The sequence below is a fragment of the Struthio camelus genome, chromosome 34 (genome assembly GCF_040807025.1).
Source record: "Struthio camelus isolate bStrCam1 chromosome 34, bStrCam1.hap1, whole genome shotgun sequence".
Classification (NCBI taxonomy): Eukaryota; Metazoa; Chordata; class Aves; order Struthioniformes; family Struthionidae; genus Struthio; species Struthio camelus.
Genome location: NC_090975.1, coordinates 301,280 through 319,475, shown reverse-complemented (window position 1 = coordinate 319,475; position 18,196 = coordinate 301,280). Strand labels below are relative to the sequence as shown.

The 18,196-nt window shown below is 61.1% G+C and overlaps 1 protein-coding gene across 1 annotated transcript; it reads left to right on the top strand.

Annotated features, from left to right (window-relative positions):
* The first annotated feature begins 10,253 nt into the window (after positions 1 to 10,253).
* Positions 10,254 to 14,978, top strand: LOC138063665 (uncharacterized). Its single transcript, XM_068923413.1, has 12 exons — positions 10,254 to 10,353; positions 10,658 to 10,719; positions 10,973 to 11,129; positions 11,232 to 11,488; positions 11,733 to 11,818; positions 12,153 to 12,265; positions 12,567 to 12,693; positions 13,240 to 13,363; positions 13,826 to 13,933; positions 14,050 to 14,163; positions 14,461 to 14,594; positions 14,687 to 14,978. The coding sequence occupies exons 1-12, from the start codon at positions 10,254 to 10,256 to the stop codon at positions 14,976 to 14,978; spliced, it is 1,674 nt and encodes a 557-aa protein (XP_068779514.1).
* Positions 14,979 to 18,196: the final 3,218 nt, after the last annotated feature.

Here is an 18,196-nt window from a genome sequence, read left to right as displayed (position 1 = left end):
CACCGATCCCACCAGGGACGCTGCTCTCCAGCCAAGGCCACAGATGTGCTGAGGGGCCGAGCTTGGACGCCTGCATTCCTCCCGGGGCCAGCAGACACCAGCCAGCCTCCTCCCTGTGCAGACGCCCTGGGCTCTCTGCTCCAACACGGTACCCAGACATTCAGGGGGATCCTCAAGGTCCCTACTGACCCTAGAGATTGGGGAGGCTTGCCCCTCCTTACGGACGTTGGGGAACCCAGGTGTCCAGGAGGGTCCTGGAGGTCCATAGTGACCTCGGGCATCAAGGTTGCCTACTCATCCTCATCGATCTTGGGGAAGCCAGGCTTTTTGGGGGCAGTCCTCAAGGTCCCTACTGACCCTAGGCATCAGGGGCGCGTGCTCATCCTCATCGATCTTCGGCAACCAAGGTGTCTGGGGAGCGGGGTAGGGGGTTCCCATGTTACAATACTGATGCTTGGGGGAAGAGGGGTCAGAGGAATCCCACAGGCCGGTTTCAGCACATCATTTTCAAAACAACATCCCCGCTCGGCACAGCTGCCAGGGATTCCCCAATACCCTCCACGGTGCCCCCACAAACTCCAAGGGGACACACACAGCCCCAACGACACCAAATCCTGCCTCTAGGCACCTCGGTCCCCTCCCAGGGAAGCCCCAACTGCTCCCAAATACCTCAAGGACCTCAACACTAAACCAGGGAACTCCACAGAGGCCCAGGCACCACCAGACACCCCTCGACGCCCCCCCAGACAACACCACTACTCCTCCACACTCCCAGGGCAACCCCCAGGCAGCCTCCATTTCCCCATCCACCACCACAACTCGGAAGAGACACCGATCCCACCAGGGACGCTGCTCTCCAGCCAAGGCCACAGATGTCCCTCGTCCATTGTACCTCTGCTCTTCCCAGCCGGCGTCTTTTCTTCCTGCTGCCTACATCAGCCTGCCCCAAAATGCCCTTTTGGGCAACAAAACGCCCTGTCGTGTGGCTCTTTTTCAAACTGGAGCATTAGGAGCACTCCAACTCCGTTGAGCTCTGACGGCGGGAGGGCAAAGGCGTCCAGGGCCGTTTAGTGAAGGGAAGGGGGAGGAACCAAGGTGTCCGGGGCCTGAACCGGCCCCAATCCCAGCAGAAGCCCAGGTGGCCACCCACCTCGTCCCTGGTGCCCAACCCCGCAGCAGCCCCCAGCGAATGCCGCCGCAGAGCTCCCAGGCTGTGACCCCCGGGGCCTGTTGAACCCGATGGCAGCTGGCCTTTCCCGATGCGCAAGCTGACATCTTCTCGGCCTTTTCGGAACGAGCTCCTGCTGGCACATCCCAGCCGGGGCAGGACGCCTGGGGCCGTCCCCCACGCTCCATCGCGGCGGGCACAGGGGGCCGGGGCACGGCAGCGCTAACACGACGCCAACCGCCCCTTGCAGTGCTGCTCCCCTCGCTCCACATGGCTGCCACCGCTGTCCTCCCACAGCCTCCACCGCTGGCCCTCAGCCAACATGGTCGCCAATTGGGGGAGGTCCTGCAGGTCCCTAGTGACCCTAGGCATCAGGGGGGCCTGCTCCTCCTCAACGATCTTGGGGAAGCCAGGTGTTCAGTAGGGTCCTCAATGTCCCTACTGACCCCAGACATTGGGGAGGCCTGCCCCTCCTCGCGGACCTTGGGCAACCCAGGTGTCCAGGAGGGTCCTGGAGGTCTCTACTGACCCTGGTCATCAAGGTTGCCTGCTCCTCCTTGCAGGCCTTGGGGAAGCCAGGCTTTTTGGGGGTGGTCCTCAAGGTCCCTACTGACCCTAGGCATCAGGGGTGCCTGCTCATCCTCATCGATCTTGGGCAACCAAGGTGTCTGGGGAGTGGGGTAGGGGGTTCCCATGGAAAAATACTGATGCTTGGGGGAAGAGGGGTCAGAGGAATCCCACAGGCCGGTTTCAGCACATCATTTTCAAAACAACATCCCCACTCGGCACAGCTGCCAGGGATTCCCCAATACCCTCCACGGTGGCCCCACAAACTCCAAGGGAACACACACAGCCCCAACGACACCAAATCCTGCCTCTAGGCACCTCGGTCCACTCCCAGGGAAGCCCCAACTGCTCCCAAATACCTCATGGACCTCAACACTAAACCAGGGAACTCCACAGAGGCCCAGGCACCACCAGACACCCCTCGACGCCCCCCCCAGACAACACCACTACTCCTCCACACTCCCAGGGCAACCCCCAGGCAGCCTCCACTTCCCCATCCACCACCACAACTGGGAAGAGGCACCGATCCCACCAGGGATGCGGCTCTCCAGCCAAGGCCACAGATGTGCTGAGGGGCTGAGCTTGGACGCCTGCATTCCTCCCAGGGCCAGCAGACACCAGCCAGCCTCCTCCCTGTGTAGACGCCCTGGGCTCTCTGTGGCAACAGGGAATGCAGGCATCCGTGGGGGGGTCCTCAAGGTCCCTAGTGACCCCAGACATTGGGGAGGCCTGCTCCTCCCAACAGACCTTGGACAACCCAGGTGTCCAGGAGGGTCCTGGAGGTCCCTAGTGACCCTGGTCATCAAGGTTGCCTGCTCCTCCCTGCAGGCCTTGGGGAAGCCAGGCTTTTTGGGGGTGATCTCCAAGGCCCCTAGTAACCCCAGGCATTGGGGGGGCGCCTGCTCATCCTCACAGGCCGTGTGGAACCCAGGCGTTGGGGGTGGGGGGTCCTGGAGGTCCCTAGTGAGCCTAGGCTTCAGGGGATACATGCTCCTCCTTGCAGGCCTTGGGGAAGCCAGGCTATTTGGGGGTGGTCCTCAAGGTCCCTACTGACCCTAGGCATCAGGGGCGCGTGCTCATCCTCATCAATCTTGGGGAACCAATGTGTCTGGGGAGGGGGAGGTTCCCATCTTAAAATGCTGACCCTTGGGGGAAGGCAGGTCAGAGGAATCCCACTGCAAAAGTCCCCCAGTCGGTTTCAGCACATCCTTTTCAAAACAACATCCCCCCTCTGCAGTGATCCCAAGCCAGCATCCCCACGAGTGTTCCCCAGGGCCAACGTCTTCCGGGCCAGGTGGGACAGAGGGGAATTCCCCCAAGGGCGGCTCGCGACGTCTCAATGACATGAAAAAGCCCCAACGACACCAAATCCTGCCTCTAGGCACCTCGGTCCACTCCCAGGGAAGCCCCAACTGCTCCCAAATACCTCAAGGACCTCAACACTAAACCAGGGAACTCCACAGAGGCCCAGGCACCACCAGACACCCCTCGACGCCCCCCCCCAGACAACACCACTACTCCTCCACACTCCCAGGGCAACCCCCAGGCAGCCTCCATTTCCCCATCCACCACCACAACTGGGAAGAGACACCGATCCCACCAGGGACGCTGCTCTCCAGCCAAGGCCACAGATGTGCTGAGGGGCCGAGCTTGGACGCCTGCATTCCTCCCAGGGCCAGCAGACACCAGCCAGCCTCCTCCCTGTGCAGACGCCCTGGGCTCTCTGCGGCAACAGGGAATGCAGGCGTCCAGGGGGGTCCTCAAGGTCCCTAGTAACCCCAGACATTGGGGAGGCCTGCCCCTCCTCGCGGACCTTGGGTAACCCAGGTGTCCAGGAGGGTCCTGGAGGTCCCTAGTGACCTCAGGCATGAAGGTTGCCTACTCATCCTCATCGATCTTGGGGAAGCCAGGCTTTTTGGGGGTGGTCCTCAAGGTCCCTACTGACCCCAGACATTGGGGAGGCCTGCCCCTCCTCATGGACCTTGGGCAACCCAGGTGTCCAGGAGGGTCCTGGAGGTCCCTAGTGAGCCTCGGCTTCAGGGGATACATGCTCCTCCTTGCAGGCCTTGGGGAAGCCAGGCTTTTTGGGGGTGATCCCCAAGGCCCCTAGTAACCCCAGGCATTGGGGGGGGGCCTGCTCATCCTCACAGGCCGTGTGGAACCCAGGCATTGGGGGTGGGGGGTCCTCAAGGTCCCTAGTGAGCCTAGGCTTCAGGGGATACATGCTCCTCCTTGCAGGCCTTGGGGAAGCCAGGCTTTTGGTCCCGGTGCTGGAGGTCCCTACTGACCCTAGGCATCAGGGGGGCCTGCTTATCCTCATCGATCTTGGGCAACCCAGCTGTTTGGGGAGGGAGGGGGTTCCCATGTTAAAATGCTGACCCTTGGGGGAAGGCAGGTCAGAGGAATCCCACTGCAAAAGTCCCCCGGTCGGTTTCAGCACATCATTTTCAAAACAACATCCCCCCTCTGCAGTGATCCCAAGCCAGCATCCCCACGAGTGTTCCCCAGGGCGAACGTCTTCCAGGCCAGATGGGACAGAGGGGAATTCCCCCAAGGGCAGCTCGCGACGTCTCAATGGCATGAAAAAGCCCCAACGACACCAAATCCTGCCTCTAGGCACCTCGGTCCACTCCCAGGGAAGCCCCAACTGCTCCCAAATACCTCAAGGACCTCAACACTAAACCAGGGAACTCCACAGAGGCCCAGGCACCACCAGACACCCCTCGACGCCCCCCCCCAGACAACACCACTACTCCTCCACACTCCCAGGGCAACCCCCAGGCAGCCTCCATTTCCCCATCCACCACCACAACTGGGAAGAGACACCGATCCCACCAGGGACGCTGCTCTCCAGCCAAGGCCACAGATGTGCTGAGGGGCCGAGCTTGGACACATCTCCCATCACATCCTCCTCATTAAACTCAGGAAGTGTGGGTTAGATGAGTGGACAGTGAGGTGGATTGAGGACTGGCTGGATGGCCGAGCTCCGAGGGTTGTGGTGAATGGCGCAGAGTCAAGTTGGAGGCCTGTGGCTAGTGGTGTCCCCCAGGGGGCAGTCCTGGGTCCAGGCTTGTTCAATATATTCATCAAAGACCTGGAGGAAGGGCCAGAGTGCACCCTCAGCAAGTTTGCTGATGATACTAAACTGGGGGGAGAGGCTGACACACCAGAAGACTGCGCTGCCATTCCGAGGGACCTGGACAGGCTGGAGAGGTGGGCGGAGAGGAACCTCCTGAAGTTCAACAAAGGCAAGTGCAAGGTCCTGCACCTAGGCAGGAATAATCCCATGCACCAGTACAGGCTGGGGGTTGACCTGTTGGAAAGTAGCTCTGCCGAGAAGGACCTGGGAGTGCTGGTGGACAACAAGTTAAGCATGAGCCAGCAGTGTGCCCTTGTGGCCAAGAATGCCAATGGTCTCCTGGGCTGCATTAGGCAGAGTGTTGCCAGCAGGTGGAGGGAGGTGATCCTGCCCCTCTCCTCAGCCCTGGGGAGGCCTCCCCTGGAGGACTGTGTCCAGTTCTGGGCTCCCCAGTACAAGAGAGACATGGCACTACTGGAGAGAGTCCAGTGGAGGGCTACCAAGATGATTAGAGGGCTGGAGCACCTCTCCTAGGAAGAAAGACTGCAAGAGCTGGGCCTGTTCAGCCTGGAGAAGAGAAGATTGAGAGGGGATCTCATCAACGTGTACAAGTATCTGAAGGGGGAGTGTCAAGAGGATGGGCCAGCCTCTTCTCCGTGGTGCCCAGCAACAGGACAAGAGGCAATGGGCAGAAACTGAACCACAGGAAGTTCCATCTGAACCTGAGAAAACACTTCTTTCCTGTGAGGGTGACAGAGCATTGGAACAGGTTGCGCAGAGAGGTAGTGGAGTCTCCTTCCCTGGAGATATTCAAAACCCGTCTGGATGTGATCCTGGGCAATATGCTCCAGGTGACCCTGCTTGAGCAGGGAGGTTGGACTAGATGATCTCCAGAGGTCCCTTCCAACCTCAACGATTCTGTGATTCTGTGATTCTGTGATTCTGTGACACCTGCATTCCTCCCAGGGCCAGCAGACACCAGCCAGCCTCCTCCCTGTGCAGACGCCCTGGGCTCTCTGTGGCAACAGGGAATGCAGGCGTCCGTGGGGGGGTCCTCAAGGTCCCTAGTGACCCCAGACATTGGGGAGGCCTGCTCCTCCCAACAGACGTTGGACAACCCAGGTGTCCAGGAGGGTCCTGGAGGTCCCTAGTGACCCTGGTCATCAAGGTTGCCTGCTCCTCCTTGCAGGCCTTGGGGAAGCCAGGCTTTTTGGGGGTGATCTCCAAGGCCCCTAGTAACCCCAGGCATTGGGGGGGGCCTGCTCATCCTCACAGGCCTTGGGCAACCCAGTCGTCCGACGGGGTGCCCTCAAGGTCCCTAGTGAGCCTAGGCTTCAGGGGATGTGTGCTAATCCTCACGGGCTTTGGGGAAGCCAGGCTTTTTGGGGGCGGTCCTCAAGATCCCGACTGACCCTAGGCATCAAGGGGGCCTGCTCATCCTCGCGGACCTTGGGCAACCCCAGGCGTCCGGGGCGGGGGGGTCCTCAAGGTCCCTAGTGAGCCTAGGCTTCAGGGGATACATGCTCCTCCTTGCAGGCCTTGGGGAAGCCAGGCTTTTTGGTCCCGGTGCTGGAGGTCCCTACTGACCCTAGGCATCGGGGGGCCTGCTTATCCTCATCGATCTTGGGCAACCCAGCTGTCTGGGGAGGGAGGGGGTACCCATGTTAAAACGCTGACCCTTGGGGGAAGGCAGGTCAAGGAATCCCACTGCAAAAGTCCCCCGGTCGGTTTCAGCACATCCTTTTCAAAACAACATCCCCCCTCTGCAGCGATCCCAAGCCAGCATCCCCACGAGTGTTCCCCAGGGCCAACGTCTTCCGGGCCAGGTGGGACAGAGGGGAATTCCCCCAAGGGCGGCTCGCGACCTCTCTCAGCCTCGGGCTCCGTTTGGAGACGTCCAGGGCAGCTCTGCCTGAAATCCCCCTCCTCCCCTCCTTTCTTCCTCTCCTTTCTTTTTTCCCTTTTCTTTTCCCTCTTCTTGCTTTTGGCTTTCCTTCTCCTTTCTTCTCCTTCATAGTCCGCTCTTATTTTTGCTCTCTTACCATTTTCCTTCCTTTCCTTCTCCTTCCTTCTTTCCCTTCCTTCCTTCCTTTTCCCTTCCTTCTCCTCTCCTCTCCTTTCCTTCCCACTCCCTTTTCTTTCCAGGCTCTTCTCTTTCCTCTCCTTCCCTTCCCTTCCCTTCCCTTCCCCATGTCTTTCCCTAAGACAAAGACATTCTCTGGGCTTTTGGCCTGGGCCTGAGCCTCCGCTTCCTGCAGCACCCTAGCACAGCGTACAGGGCACCATAAACCACCACCAGCCACACCAACACCCCCCTGCAGGCCAACCCCCAACAGGCCTTTTAGGACCTTTCTGACTCCTGCCAGGAGCTTCTCAACCAATCAGCCATCATCACCAAAACCTCTCCTTTTTTGGCACACTCTCCCTGGGCTCCCCTTGTGCCTCAAGGCTCCTTGGCTCTGCTCTTAACCACCGACTCTGCTGACAGCTTGTCTGTCAACAAAAGTGCTGCAAGAGTTCAGAAACAGCCGCAAGAGCCCACAGCTAAGATGGTCTTCTCAATCTCCAAACAGCAAAGGAACCTGCAAATACACAGGGCACATCTACACAGATACGAGCACTGCCCTTCTCCTCCTTTGCCTTCTCTTCTTTTCCTAGGCTGACCTTTTCCTTCCTTTTCTTTCATTCTTCTTTTCTTTGCCTTTCTTCCCTTCTTCCTTTTCCCTTTCTTAACTTTTTCTCCCTGCCTTCTCCTCTCCCTTCCTTCTTTCCTATTCCTTCCCCCTCTCTCCCTTCCTTCCTTTTCCTTCCTTCCTGGGAGGCTTCAACACAACTGGACCCCCAGTGTCCCCAGGACCCCACTCCCGGACACCCCCAAGCACCGGAGAAACCCACTCTGCCTCCCAAATACCCACACGATTCCCCCCACGGAGCCACCAGCCTCTGCACAGCTGCCAGGGATTCCCCAAATACCCTCCACGGTGCCCCCCCACAACTCCAAGGGGACACACACAGCCCCAACGACACCAAATCCTGCCTCTAGGCACCTCGGTCCACTCCCAGGGAAGCCCCAACTGCTCCCAAATACCTCAAGGACCTCAACACTAAACCAGGGAACTCCACAGAGGCCCAGGCACCACCAGACACCCCTCGACGCCCCCCCCCCAGACAACACCACTACTCCTCCACACTCCCAGGGCAACCCCCAGGCAGCCTCCACTTCCCCATCCACCACCACAACTGGGAAGAGACACCGATCCCACCAGAGACGCTGCTCTCCAGACAAGGCCACAGATGTGCTGAGGGGCCGAGCTTGGACGCCTGCATTCCTCCCAGGGCCAGCAGACACCAGCCAGCCTCCTCCCTGTGCAGACGCCCTGGGCTCTCTGCGGCAACAGGGAATGCAGGCGTCCAGGGGGGTCCTCAAGGTCCCTAGTGACCCCAGACATTGGGGAGGCCTGCTCCTCCCAACAGACCTTGGACAACCCAGGTGTCCAGGAGGGTCCTGGAGGTCCCTAGTGACCCTGGTCATCAAGGTTGCCTGCTCCTCCTTGCAGGCCTTGGGGAAGCCAGGCTTTTTGGGGGTGATCTCCAAGGCCCCTAGTAACCCCAGGCATTGGGGGGGGGCCTGCTCATCCTCACAGACCGTGTGGAACCCAGGCATTGGGGGTGGGGGGTCCTCAAGGTCCCTAGTGAGCCTGTAGGCTTCAGGGGATACATGCTCCTCCTTGCAGGCCTTGGGGAAGCCAGGCTTTTTGGGGGCGGTCCTCAAGGCCCCTAGTAACCCCAGGCATTGGGCGGGGGCCTGCTCATCCTCACAGGCCATGTGGAACCCAGGCATTGGGGGTGGGGGGTCCTCAAGGTCCCTAGTGACCCCAGACATTGGGGAGGATTGCCCCTCCTCACGGACCTTGGGGAACCCAGGTGTCCAGGAGGGTCCTGGAGGTCCCTAGTGACCCTGGTCATCAAGGTTGCCTGCTCCTCCTTGCAGGCTTTGGGGAAGCCAGGCTTTTTGGGGGCGGTCCTCAAGATCCCGACTGACCCTAGGCATCAAGGGGGCCTGCTCATCCTCGCGGACCTTGGGCAACCCCAGGCGTCCGGGGCGGGGGGGTCCTCAAGGTCCCTAGTGAGCCTAGGCTTCAGGGGATACATGCTCCTCCTTGCAGGCCTTGGGGAAGCCAGGCTTTTGGTCCCAGTGTTGGAGGTCCCAAGTCACCCTAGGCATCAGGGGGGCCTGCTTATCCTCATCGATCTTGGGCAACCCAGCTGTCTGGGGAGCAGGGGGGTTCCCATGTTAAAATGCTGACCCTTGGGGGAAGGCAGGTCAGAGGAATCCCACTGCAAAAGTCCCCCGGTCGGTTTCAGCACCTCCTTTTCAAAACAACATCCCCCCTCTGCAGCGATCCCAAGCCAGCATGCCCACGAGTGTTCCCCAGGGCCAACGTCTTCCGGGCCAGGTGGGACAGAGGGGAATTCCCCCAAGGGCGGCTCGCGACCTCTCTCAGCCTCGGGCTCCGTTTGGAGACGTCCAGGGCAGCTCTGCCTGAAATCCTACTGCCCTCTCTCCGTCCCCTTTCCCTTCTTCATCCCTCACTTCCTCCCTCCTTCCTTCCCTCCTTCCTTCCTTCTCTTCCCTTCCTTCTCTTGCCGCCTTCCTCCTTTTCTGTCTTTCCCCTTCCTTCCCCTTCCACCTCCTTTTCTTTTCCTTCCCTTCTCCTTCGATTTCCGCTTCTTTTCTTTCCCTTTCTGCCTTCTCTTTTTCTCCCTTCCTTTCCCTTCCTTCCTTCTCCTCCCTTTCCTTCCCCCCCGCCTCCTCCTTCCTCTTCCCTCTCTTCTCTTTCCCACTCTTTCCTTCTCCTTCCTCCCCTCCAGGGCTCTTCTCCCCCACCCCCAACTGCTCCCGCCAGTCTCCCCCTTTGGGCCCACGGCACGGCTCAGACCCCCGGCGGGCCCAGGTGACCGCAGCCGCGGGGATCCCCACGGCACTCTGCCTGCCCCACGGCCTCCCTGGGCAGTGGGCAGGGGCTGGGGGCAGCCGCCCACAACGCCCCGGGCAGCCCCTGCCCATGGCGGGGCCACCCTGGCCGGGGCGGGGGCACCTGCAGCCCCTCTGTGACCCGGGCCGGCCTCACAGTGGGGCTCTGCCCCAGCACAGCCACAGCCCCCCCCTCGCCCCACCGCCCCCCGCGCCCTCCCCACACTTCCCTGCCAGCCCTCGCCCAGCCCTGCCGCGGGGGGCTGCTCTCCCCTCCGCCTGCTCGCCCCCAGCTGCTCTGCAGCTGGACCCGGGGCCAGGCCAACCAGCTGGTGGGACGGCGCGCCACCCGCTTTAGGCAAGGGCCGCGGCGCAGCACGGCAGCCCGGAGGACGAGCTGCTTCTGGGCAAAGGAGAAAACCCCCTTCTCCCCTCCCGGCCGGGCACGGCGTTTGCGGGCAGCCATGCAGGGGCCCAAGACGGAGGGCGAGGAAAGCATGGACCTTGCCCTTGAGATGGCCGGCACCTTTCCCTACAAAACGGTCCGCAGCCTGGAGATGGAGGGTAAGGCCTTGCCGAGCTCTGCCAGCAGGGCTGCCCCGCGGGCTCTGTCCCTCCAAAGCCGCTGCGGAAAGCCTGGCGCCTCCGGGCGATCCCGCCTTCAGCTCCCGGCCTCTCCGCCGGCCACAGGAAGGCACGGGGACTGCCCCCAGGCACCCCGGGGGCTCTGCAGCCCCTGCCGCCGACGGGCTTCTTGCCGCTGGCCGCCATGCTCGCTCCCCCTGCCCCGTCATCTCCTAGGCCAAGACGGCCTGCAGGGATGGGGCTCCGCACACCAAGCACGGCACGTCTTTCCCTCGCTTTCCAGACGTCCTGCAGATCTGGCACGCCGCGCTGGACTATGTTCGCCAGCAGCTGGCACTCAACAAGGTGCGGCCACCATCCGCGGCTCCCCCGCTCAGACGGGGGCTCTCCGGGCACCTGGCTGCCCTCGGCCAGGACCTGCATCCCGCACTGCAAAGACCTTCCCTGGCGCTTTGCCACGCGCCCCGGGTGCCCCTTGGCACCTCAGCAGTGCAGAGGCCGCAAGGCGCCTTCCCCGGGCTCTCATGAGGCAGCGTTCCTCGTGTCCACTAACGCACTCCCCCTTCCCCCGGCCCCGCTTGCCCTGCTCCTTTTCCAGGCGGTCACAATAACCGGCCTGGGGACCTTCGGCGTCCTGCAAGAACAACTCGATGTCGGAGGCGGCAAAGTGCGCACGGTGCGGAAACCTGTGTTCCAGCTGGCCCAGGCTGTGACGGGCATCAGCTACCTCAAATACCCAGAGGTAGCTCTTCCCGGTAAGAGGCCGGATGAAAGCCTTGGCAGCATCTTGGCTGTGTGCCCCGCCTGCCCTTTGCACGTGGCCCACCCACTGAGGAGACTCCTTTGCTGCTTTCCAGGGGATACCCCCGTCGGGTCAATCGACTACTTTCACTTGTCCTGGGAGACCTTCCGTAGGCCAGCCGTCCTGAGGACCTGCATCACTGAGACCGTGCTCTTCTTCTACTGCTTCGTAATGATGCAGCAGGACATCGACTTTATCTTCAGGGACATTGGCATGCTCTCCGTGCGCAACAACATCGCCACCATGCGCTTCTACGCCGACTTCCTGGAGACCTTTGATGACACCGGGGCTCTGATCAAGTCTCTTCTCAGGGTAAGGCTTCCCCTTTCGTAGCGCTACGGCCAGGCCACTTCTCCTGCAGCAGGACCCGCTCCTCTCCTGGGGCACATCGCACACACTGCGCGCTCCCACCTCGCACACACGGGCAGAGACGGCCCCCGCGCGCGCGCGCGCGCTCTCTCTGCTCACCTTGCCACAGCGGCAGCCGTCCCCAGCTCTGCAGAGAGCAGCAGCTCCTTGCTGGCCATCACCTCGCTGGTTTGCGTGGCTCTTGCAGGACCCCAAGACGAAGGAGCTGGTCATCTTTGGCCGGGAAAAGGACGTGTCCCACAACAGCTTTGGCGGCGTCGTTGTGCTCCCGTTGTGAGTGCGCTTCCTTCCGCAGCCCTCGGCCCACCACGCCACCAGCTGCGCGGCTCCTGCTGCCTCGTGCTGTAGGGCCAGGGCTTCTCTCCGGCGATGCCGGGGGAGAAGAGCTCCTCCAGGCGAGGGTGCCCAGCTCTCCTCACACCTTGCTCGTGCTCCACGGGGGCCTACGGCTCTCTTGGCTGGGGGTACCCTGCAGCAGTGGCCCTGCTGTCCATTCCCTACCTTGCCAGCAGCCCCCACGCTTCCCGCTCGCCCCATGATCAGCCCAAGCCGCAAGGGCAAGCTGCTGCCCTGCCTCACGCTCCTCCGGTCTGCTGCTGCTCTCCAGGTTTGCTCTTGACCATCCCTTCTACCGCACCTCCGTGAAACCAGGTGCAAGAGGACCTCTAACGCCCGAGCAGGAGGCAGACTGGGAGGACAAGTGCTTCCGTGACAAGAAAGGCAAGGCCACCCATGCAGCACTGCCCAGAAAGCCTGCTTCCTTCCGGAAGAGCCCAATCCCACCCTCCCTCTGATCCTTGCTCCCCAATGTTTCCCCAAGGCCTGTGCGGGGAGCGTGCCGCAAGAGGCAACCTCTGCGCCCCGCAGCGGGACACAGAGCCACACGTCTCTTCCCTTGGGGGAAACCCTTCCCCCCACAGCAGACTCCCTTAGGGCAGCAAGGGCTCCCAGCGACCCCCACTTGTCCCAGCGGGGCCAGCACAAAGCAGACGCTCTTCTCAAGGCGACTTGCCTCTTGCAGCCCGTGCACGGAAACGTCTGGCCAAGGGCTCGCTCTCCCAAGACAAGCAGCGTCTGCCCCAAGTACCCCAGGCGGCTGCAAGGAAATCCAAGGGCAGGAGAGTCCGCATCAAATCACCTCCAGCCATGTGAGAGTCGTGCAGGAGGGCCGCGTGGGGCTCTGGTGCCCGGGGCAGGGAGCTCTTGCCTTGCAAACAGAGTCTCGGGGAAGTCGGAAGGGGAGCGGGCACCTCCTCTTGCCTCGCGGGACGGGCTCCCTTCTCCCCTCACTCTCTGCTCCCAGCATGCAGAGCATTCGGGCAACTCCCTGGCAATCCTGAAATGGCAAGTGGCCGGCTTGCAGCGCCTTCCCTTTGCCTGTTGCATGAGCGGAAGGGGGCCCTGGCCGCAGGGGCCCTCTGTTCAGAGCGCCTCCAGGCTGCAGCAGGGGCAAGGGGTGGGCGCCGAAGCTCTCCCCCTAGCTTGCCAAGGGTGCAAGTGTTTCTCTGGGCTGTGCTCACCGCTGGGCTCCTGCCGGAGGGCAGTGAGAAGGCAGCGGGAGAGGCCTGAGCCTGTCGAGGTTCTCCACCGCAACGGGGGGGATGCTGCCGAAGGCGGCGCCAGGCTCGTCCGCACAGGCTAGGGAGCAGAGTGCTCCGGCGCTCCTACCCACTGCCCGTGGGGCCTCTGCCTAGAGTGCACCTGCCAGGTCTGGGCAGCTTGCCCGCGGTGCAGCAGGACGGCAGGAAGAAAGCCCTCTCTGCAGAACAAGTCCAGAAGATGCTGCAGGACTGCAGAGGCTGCCAGGAAACAGTGGCGGTAGGTGCTCTGGCTGGCGGCAAACCTGCTCTCCAGGGCCCCTGTCCCTGGCGAGAAGCCTAGTTGCCTGCCTGGCCCTTTGGGAATAGTCCTTCCTTCGCGGCTTGCTGCAGGAGGGGGAAGGCACTCGCTCCTTGGAGAGTACGCCGTTGCCTCCTGCGGCGTTGTGGTGGAGCGCAGCATGCTCCGTCCTGTGGGCACTGTTGATGCTAGCAACGGGGACGCTGGGCTTTTCTGGGAAGGCAAGCGTCCCGCCTCTGCTGAGCGCGTTGACTGCTGCGATGCCGGCTCACGGCACAACATGCAGTTGGGCCGGACGAAGCTTGGCAGCGTGCAGCATGTCAGCGCCCAAGCGTTTGTGAGCGAAAGGCGGCGGCAGAAAGCTGCCGGTCAGGGCGCGGAAGAGCGGGGGAGAGCAAAACAACTAACGCTGGGTGCTGTTGCCTCTCCGTGGCCCTGCAGGAAATCCGCAAGCGCCTCAGGACGTGGGATGTGGGCTACTTCTGGAACGACTTGTACTTGAGGGAGGTGTACATCAAGCAAATTAAGCAGCAGTGCTTGAAGGGCAAGGTACCGGCAGCCTTTGGAAGCCTGCGGTCCTGCGGGCCTGCCTTGTGCTGCGGGAGCCTTCCCCTGCTCCCACCTCCGTCTCCACCGCTTTCTCCTTGCCCTCCCGTGCGTGACAGCCTCATCCCTGGAAAGGAGAGACCACTGCGGAAGACGCTGCTCTGGACGTGCAGGATCTGTTCCTGGAGGAAAGGCAAAGGCTGGAGAGCATTGAAGAGATGCGGAACCGCTACGTAAGGCTTTGTCCGGGAGAGGCGGCCCTTGGGGCCACCCGGGCGGCTTCTCCGGCAAAGCTCGGCAGCTCTTCTCCAGAAGCCTACCTGACAGGCCGAGCAAGAGCAGCCGGCGGGCGGTGGTGGTGGTGGTGGTGGTGGTGGTGGTGGTGGTGGTGCGCTCAGGACAACAGAACGCGAGGAGCTCCCTCGCTGGAGGCGCAGCATGGGTGCCGCAGGTCACCTCTGCCGCAGGGCACGTGCCAAACAGCCCCTCTGCTTGCACTCTTACTTCCGCCTGCCTCTCTTGCTCGGCAGAATTTGGGCCCTCCGGTGCCCAGGGTTCCCCATCCTCCAGACGAGCCCGGGAGACAGGAGCCGGAGGTGCAGGGCGAGCAACTGGCCTCTCGAGCGAGGAGAGTGTCAGTCCTGCTGCGGAGAGCCCAGCAAGAGTAAGCACGCCCAGCTGCGGGCGGGCAAAGGCCTCGCACGCGCCAGCGCCCAGAGCCCCACACGCGGCACCTCCTCTTTCCCGCTCCCTCAGCTCTGGCGTTGGGGCGGCATCCCCTCGCTTCTGGGCGACTCCCAAGCACCCGGCCGACACCTTCCCTCCGGCCCTCTCGCTGCTGCCCAAACGTGAAGGCCCAAAGCCCTCCGCGGGCACAAGGGGCTCCGGGTACCCAAGCGACCACCGGGGCTCCGGCTGCGGGACGGCAGCGGCAGCAGGCTTGGCAGTCTGGCGCCTGAGTCGCCCACCGCTGCCGTCCCCACGGGAGGTGCTGGGCACGCCGGAGGAGATGGGAAGCTGCGAGGTGGCATCATCAGGACCGGCCTGAGCACGGCCGGCACGATTCCTCTGATTCTCTGCTCACGCTCAGCCCCTTCCCGTCAAACTCTGCAGCCCTCAGGAGACACCTCGCCTCCTGGAAAAGAGGGACAGCTACCGCTGATCACCCGCCGCGCTCCTACGCTCTGCAGCTTCTTCACTCCCATTAAACCGTGTTTCCACATACTGTGACACTTTGTTGGAGGGGCTGTGGGGCGGGCAATTTGCAGCGTGGGTGCTTTGGAGGGGAATTAAAGGGCAGCTCAGGAGACGGGGACGGAGCACCCACTTTGTGCACACATCCAGACAGCTCTGCACGCCCAGGTGCCCACACTCGTGCGTGGTGGGGCTTCCTGTCCCCATGCTTTTGGAATCCCTCTTTAGGCAGCGGGACCCTTGCTGATGGCCCTTCATCCTGCTTGTGCGACAATCTGCCCGGCATGTTTCTCCAGCAGCCTCCTGCAGCCCCCGAGCGTCCCATCTCGGGAGCTCTCCCGGCAGAAGGGAGAGCACAAGATCAGCTGCTCTGGCTGAAACGCCCCCTCGTCCATTGTACCTCTGCTCTTCCCAGCCGGCGTCTTTTCTTCCTGCTGCCCACATCAGCCTGCCCCAAAATGCCCTTTTGGGCAACAAAATGCCCTTTCGTGTGGCTGTTTTTCGAACTGGAGCATTAGGAGCACTCCAACTCCGTTGAGTTTCGGCAGCAGGAGGGCAAAGGTGTCCGGGGTCACAGAGTCACAGAAGGCCGAGGTTGGAAGGGACCTCTGGAGATCATCTAGTCCAACCCCCCAGCTCAAGCAGGGGCCTCTAGAGCACATTGCCCAGGATCACATCCAGACGGGTTTTGAATATCTCCAGCGAAGGAGACTCCACTACCTCTCTGGGCAACCTGTTCCAATGCTCAGTCATCCTCACAGTCAAGAAGTTTTTTCTCAGGTTTAGGTGGAACTTCCTGTGTTTCAGTTGATGCCTCTTGCCTCTTGTCCTGTTGCTGGGCACCACGGAGAGGAGTCTGGCCCCATCCTCTTGACACCCTCCCTTCAGAAACTTGTACACATTGATGAGATCTCCTCTGTCTTCTTTTCTCCAGGCTGAACAGGCCCAGCTCTCGCAGCCTTTCTTCATACGAGAGACGCTCCAGTCCCCTCATCATCTTTGTAGCCCTCTGCTGGACTCTCTCCAGTAGTGCCAGGTCTCTCTTGTACTGGGGAGCCCAGAATTGGACACAGTCCTCCAGGTGAGGCCTCCCCAGGGCTGAGGAGAGGAGCAGGATCACCTCCCTCCACCTGCTGGCAAAACTCTTCCTAACGCAGCCCAGGATACCACTGGCCTTCTTGGCTACAAGGGCGCATTGCTGCCTCATGTTTAACTTGTTGTCCACCAGGACGCCCAGGTCCTTCTCTGCAGAGCTGCTTTGCAGCAGGTCAACCGCCAGGCTGTACTCTGCATGCTCAGTGATGACCTCCAGGAGGAGCTGTCCCATCACCTTTCCAGGGATGGAGGGGAGGCTGACAGGCCTGTAGTTTTCTGGCTCCTCCTTCTTGCCCTTTTTTGAAGATTGGAGTGACCATGGCTTTCTTCCAGGCCTCAGGCACCTCTCCTGATCTCCAGGACCTTTCCAAGAGGATGGAGAGTGGCCTAGCAATAACATCCACCAGCTCCCTCGGCACTCGGGGGTGCATCCCATCGGGGCCCATGGATTTGTGGATGTCAAGTTTGCACAAATCATCTCTCACCCGTTCCTCCTCCACCAAGGGAGAGTCTTCCTTTCTCCAGACTTCCTCTCTTCGTCTCCAGGGTCGGGAATTCCCGAGGGCTGGCCTTAGCAGTGAAGACTGAAGCAAAGGCAGCATTCAATAACTCTGCCTTCTCTATATCCTTCGTCACCAGGGCACCCGCCCCATTCAGCAGCAGGCCCACATTTGCCCTAGTCTTCCTTTTGCTCCTGATGGATTTGAAGAAGCCCTTCTTGTTGTCCTGGACATCCCTTGCCAGATTTAACTCCAAAAGTGCCCTAGCCTTCCTTGTTTCAGAATCCCTGCACACTCTGACAATGTCCCTATATTCCTCCCAAGTGGCCTGTCCCCTTTTCCACATTCTGTACGCTTCCTTCTTCTGCTGGAGTTTGGCCAGGAGTTCCTTGCTCATCCAGGCAGGTCTCCTGCCCACTTTGCTCGTCTTCTTACTCAGAGGGATGCACCCATCTTCAGCCTGGAGGAGGTGATGCTTGAATATTAACCAGCTTTCTTGGACCCCTCTTCCTTCTAGGGCCCTACCCCAGGAGATTCCCCTAAGTAGGTTCCCCAAGAGGCCAAAGTTAGCTCTCCTCAAGTCCAGGGTTGAGATCCTACTCATTGCCCTGCTCCCTCATCGCAGGATCCTCAACTCCACCATCTCATGGTCACTGCAGCCAAGGCTGCCCCCAACCTTCACCTCTCCAACTAGACCTTCTTGGTTTGTTAGTACAAGGTCTAGCATTGCACCTCTCCTCGTTGGCTTCTCCACCACCTGGGTCAAGAAGGACTCCACCACCTGGGTCCTCAATGCTTTGCAGGAACCTCCTCGACTGTTTTGTGCCTAGCTCTGCTCTCTTCCCAGCAGATGTCAGGGTGGCTGAAGTCCCCCATGAGAACCAGGGGGAACCAGTGATCGTGAGGCTACTTCCAGCTGTCGGTAGAAGGCCTCATCGACTTCCTCTTCCTGATCAGGTGGCCTGTAGTAAACCCCCATGTCACCCCCGTGTCACCCATGTTAGCCTGCCCTTTAAGCCTTACCCATAAGCTCTCAACTTGCTCTTCATCCACCCCGAGGCAGAGCTCCACACATTCTAGCTGCTCCCTCACATAAAGGGCAACTCCACCACCTCGCCTTCCTGGCCTGTCTTTCCTAAAAAGCACATAGCCATCCATGACAGCATTCCAGTCATGTGAGCTATCCCACCATGTCTCTGTCACTGCAACGAGAGCACGGCCCCGTAACCGCACACTGATCTCTCATTCCTCCTGCTTATTCCCCATACTGCATGCATCGGTGTACAGGCATTTCAGAGAGGCAATCGAGCAGGAAGGTTTCTCAGGAGAGGTGCAAGAGGATCCTCCACAGCCATGTCGCATGCTGTCTCCCCTGGCTGCATGCACCCGCTGGAGGCATCCTGACTTGAGTGGTGTTTTACTGACTCCCCTGCCACTATACCGCTCCCCTTCCCCCATCTTGACTAGTTTAAAGCCC

Coding starts and splice junctions, on each gene's coding strand:
- LOC138063665 (XM_068923413.1), top strand. CDS start 10,254: ATGCAGGGGCCCAAGACGGAGGGCGAGGAAAGCATGGACCTTGCCCTT. Junction 11,130..11,231: donor CCCAGAGGTAGCTCTTCCCG/GTAAGAGGCCGG, acceptor GCTGCTTTCCAG/GGGATACCCCCGTCGGGTCA. Junction 13,364..13,825: donor GCTGCCAGGAAACAGTGGCG/GTAGGTGCTCTG, acceptor GTGGCCCTGCAG/GAAATCCGCAAGCGCCTCAG.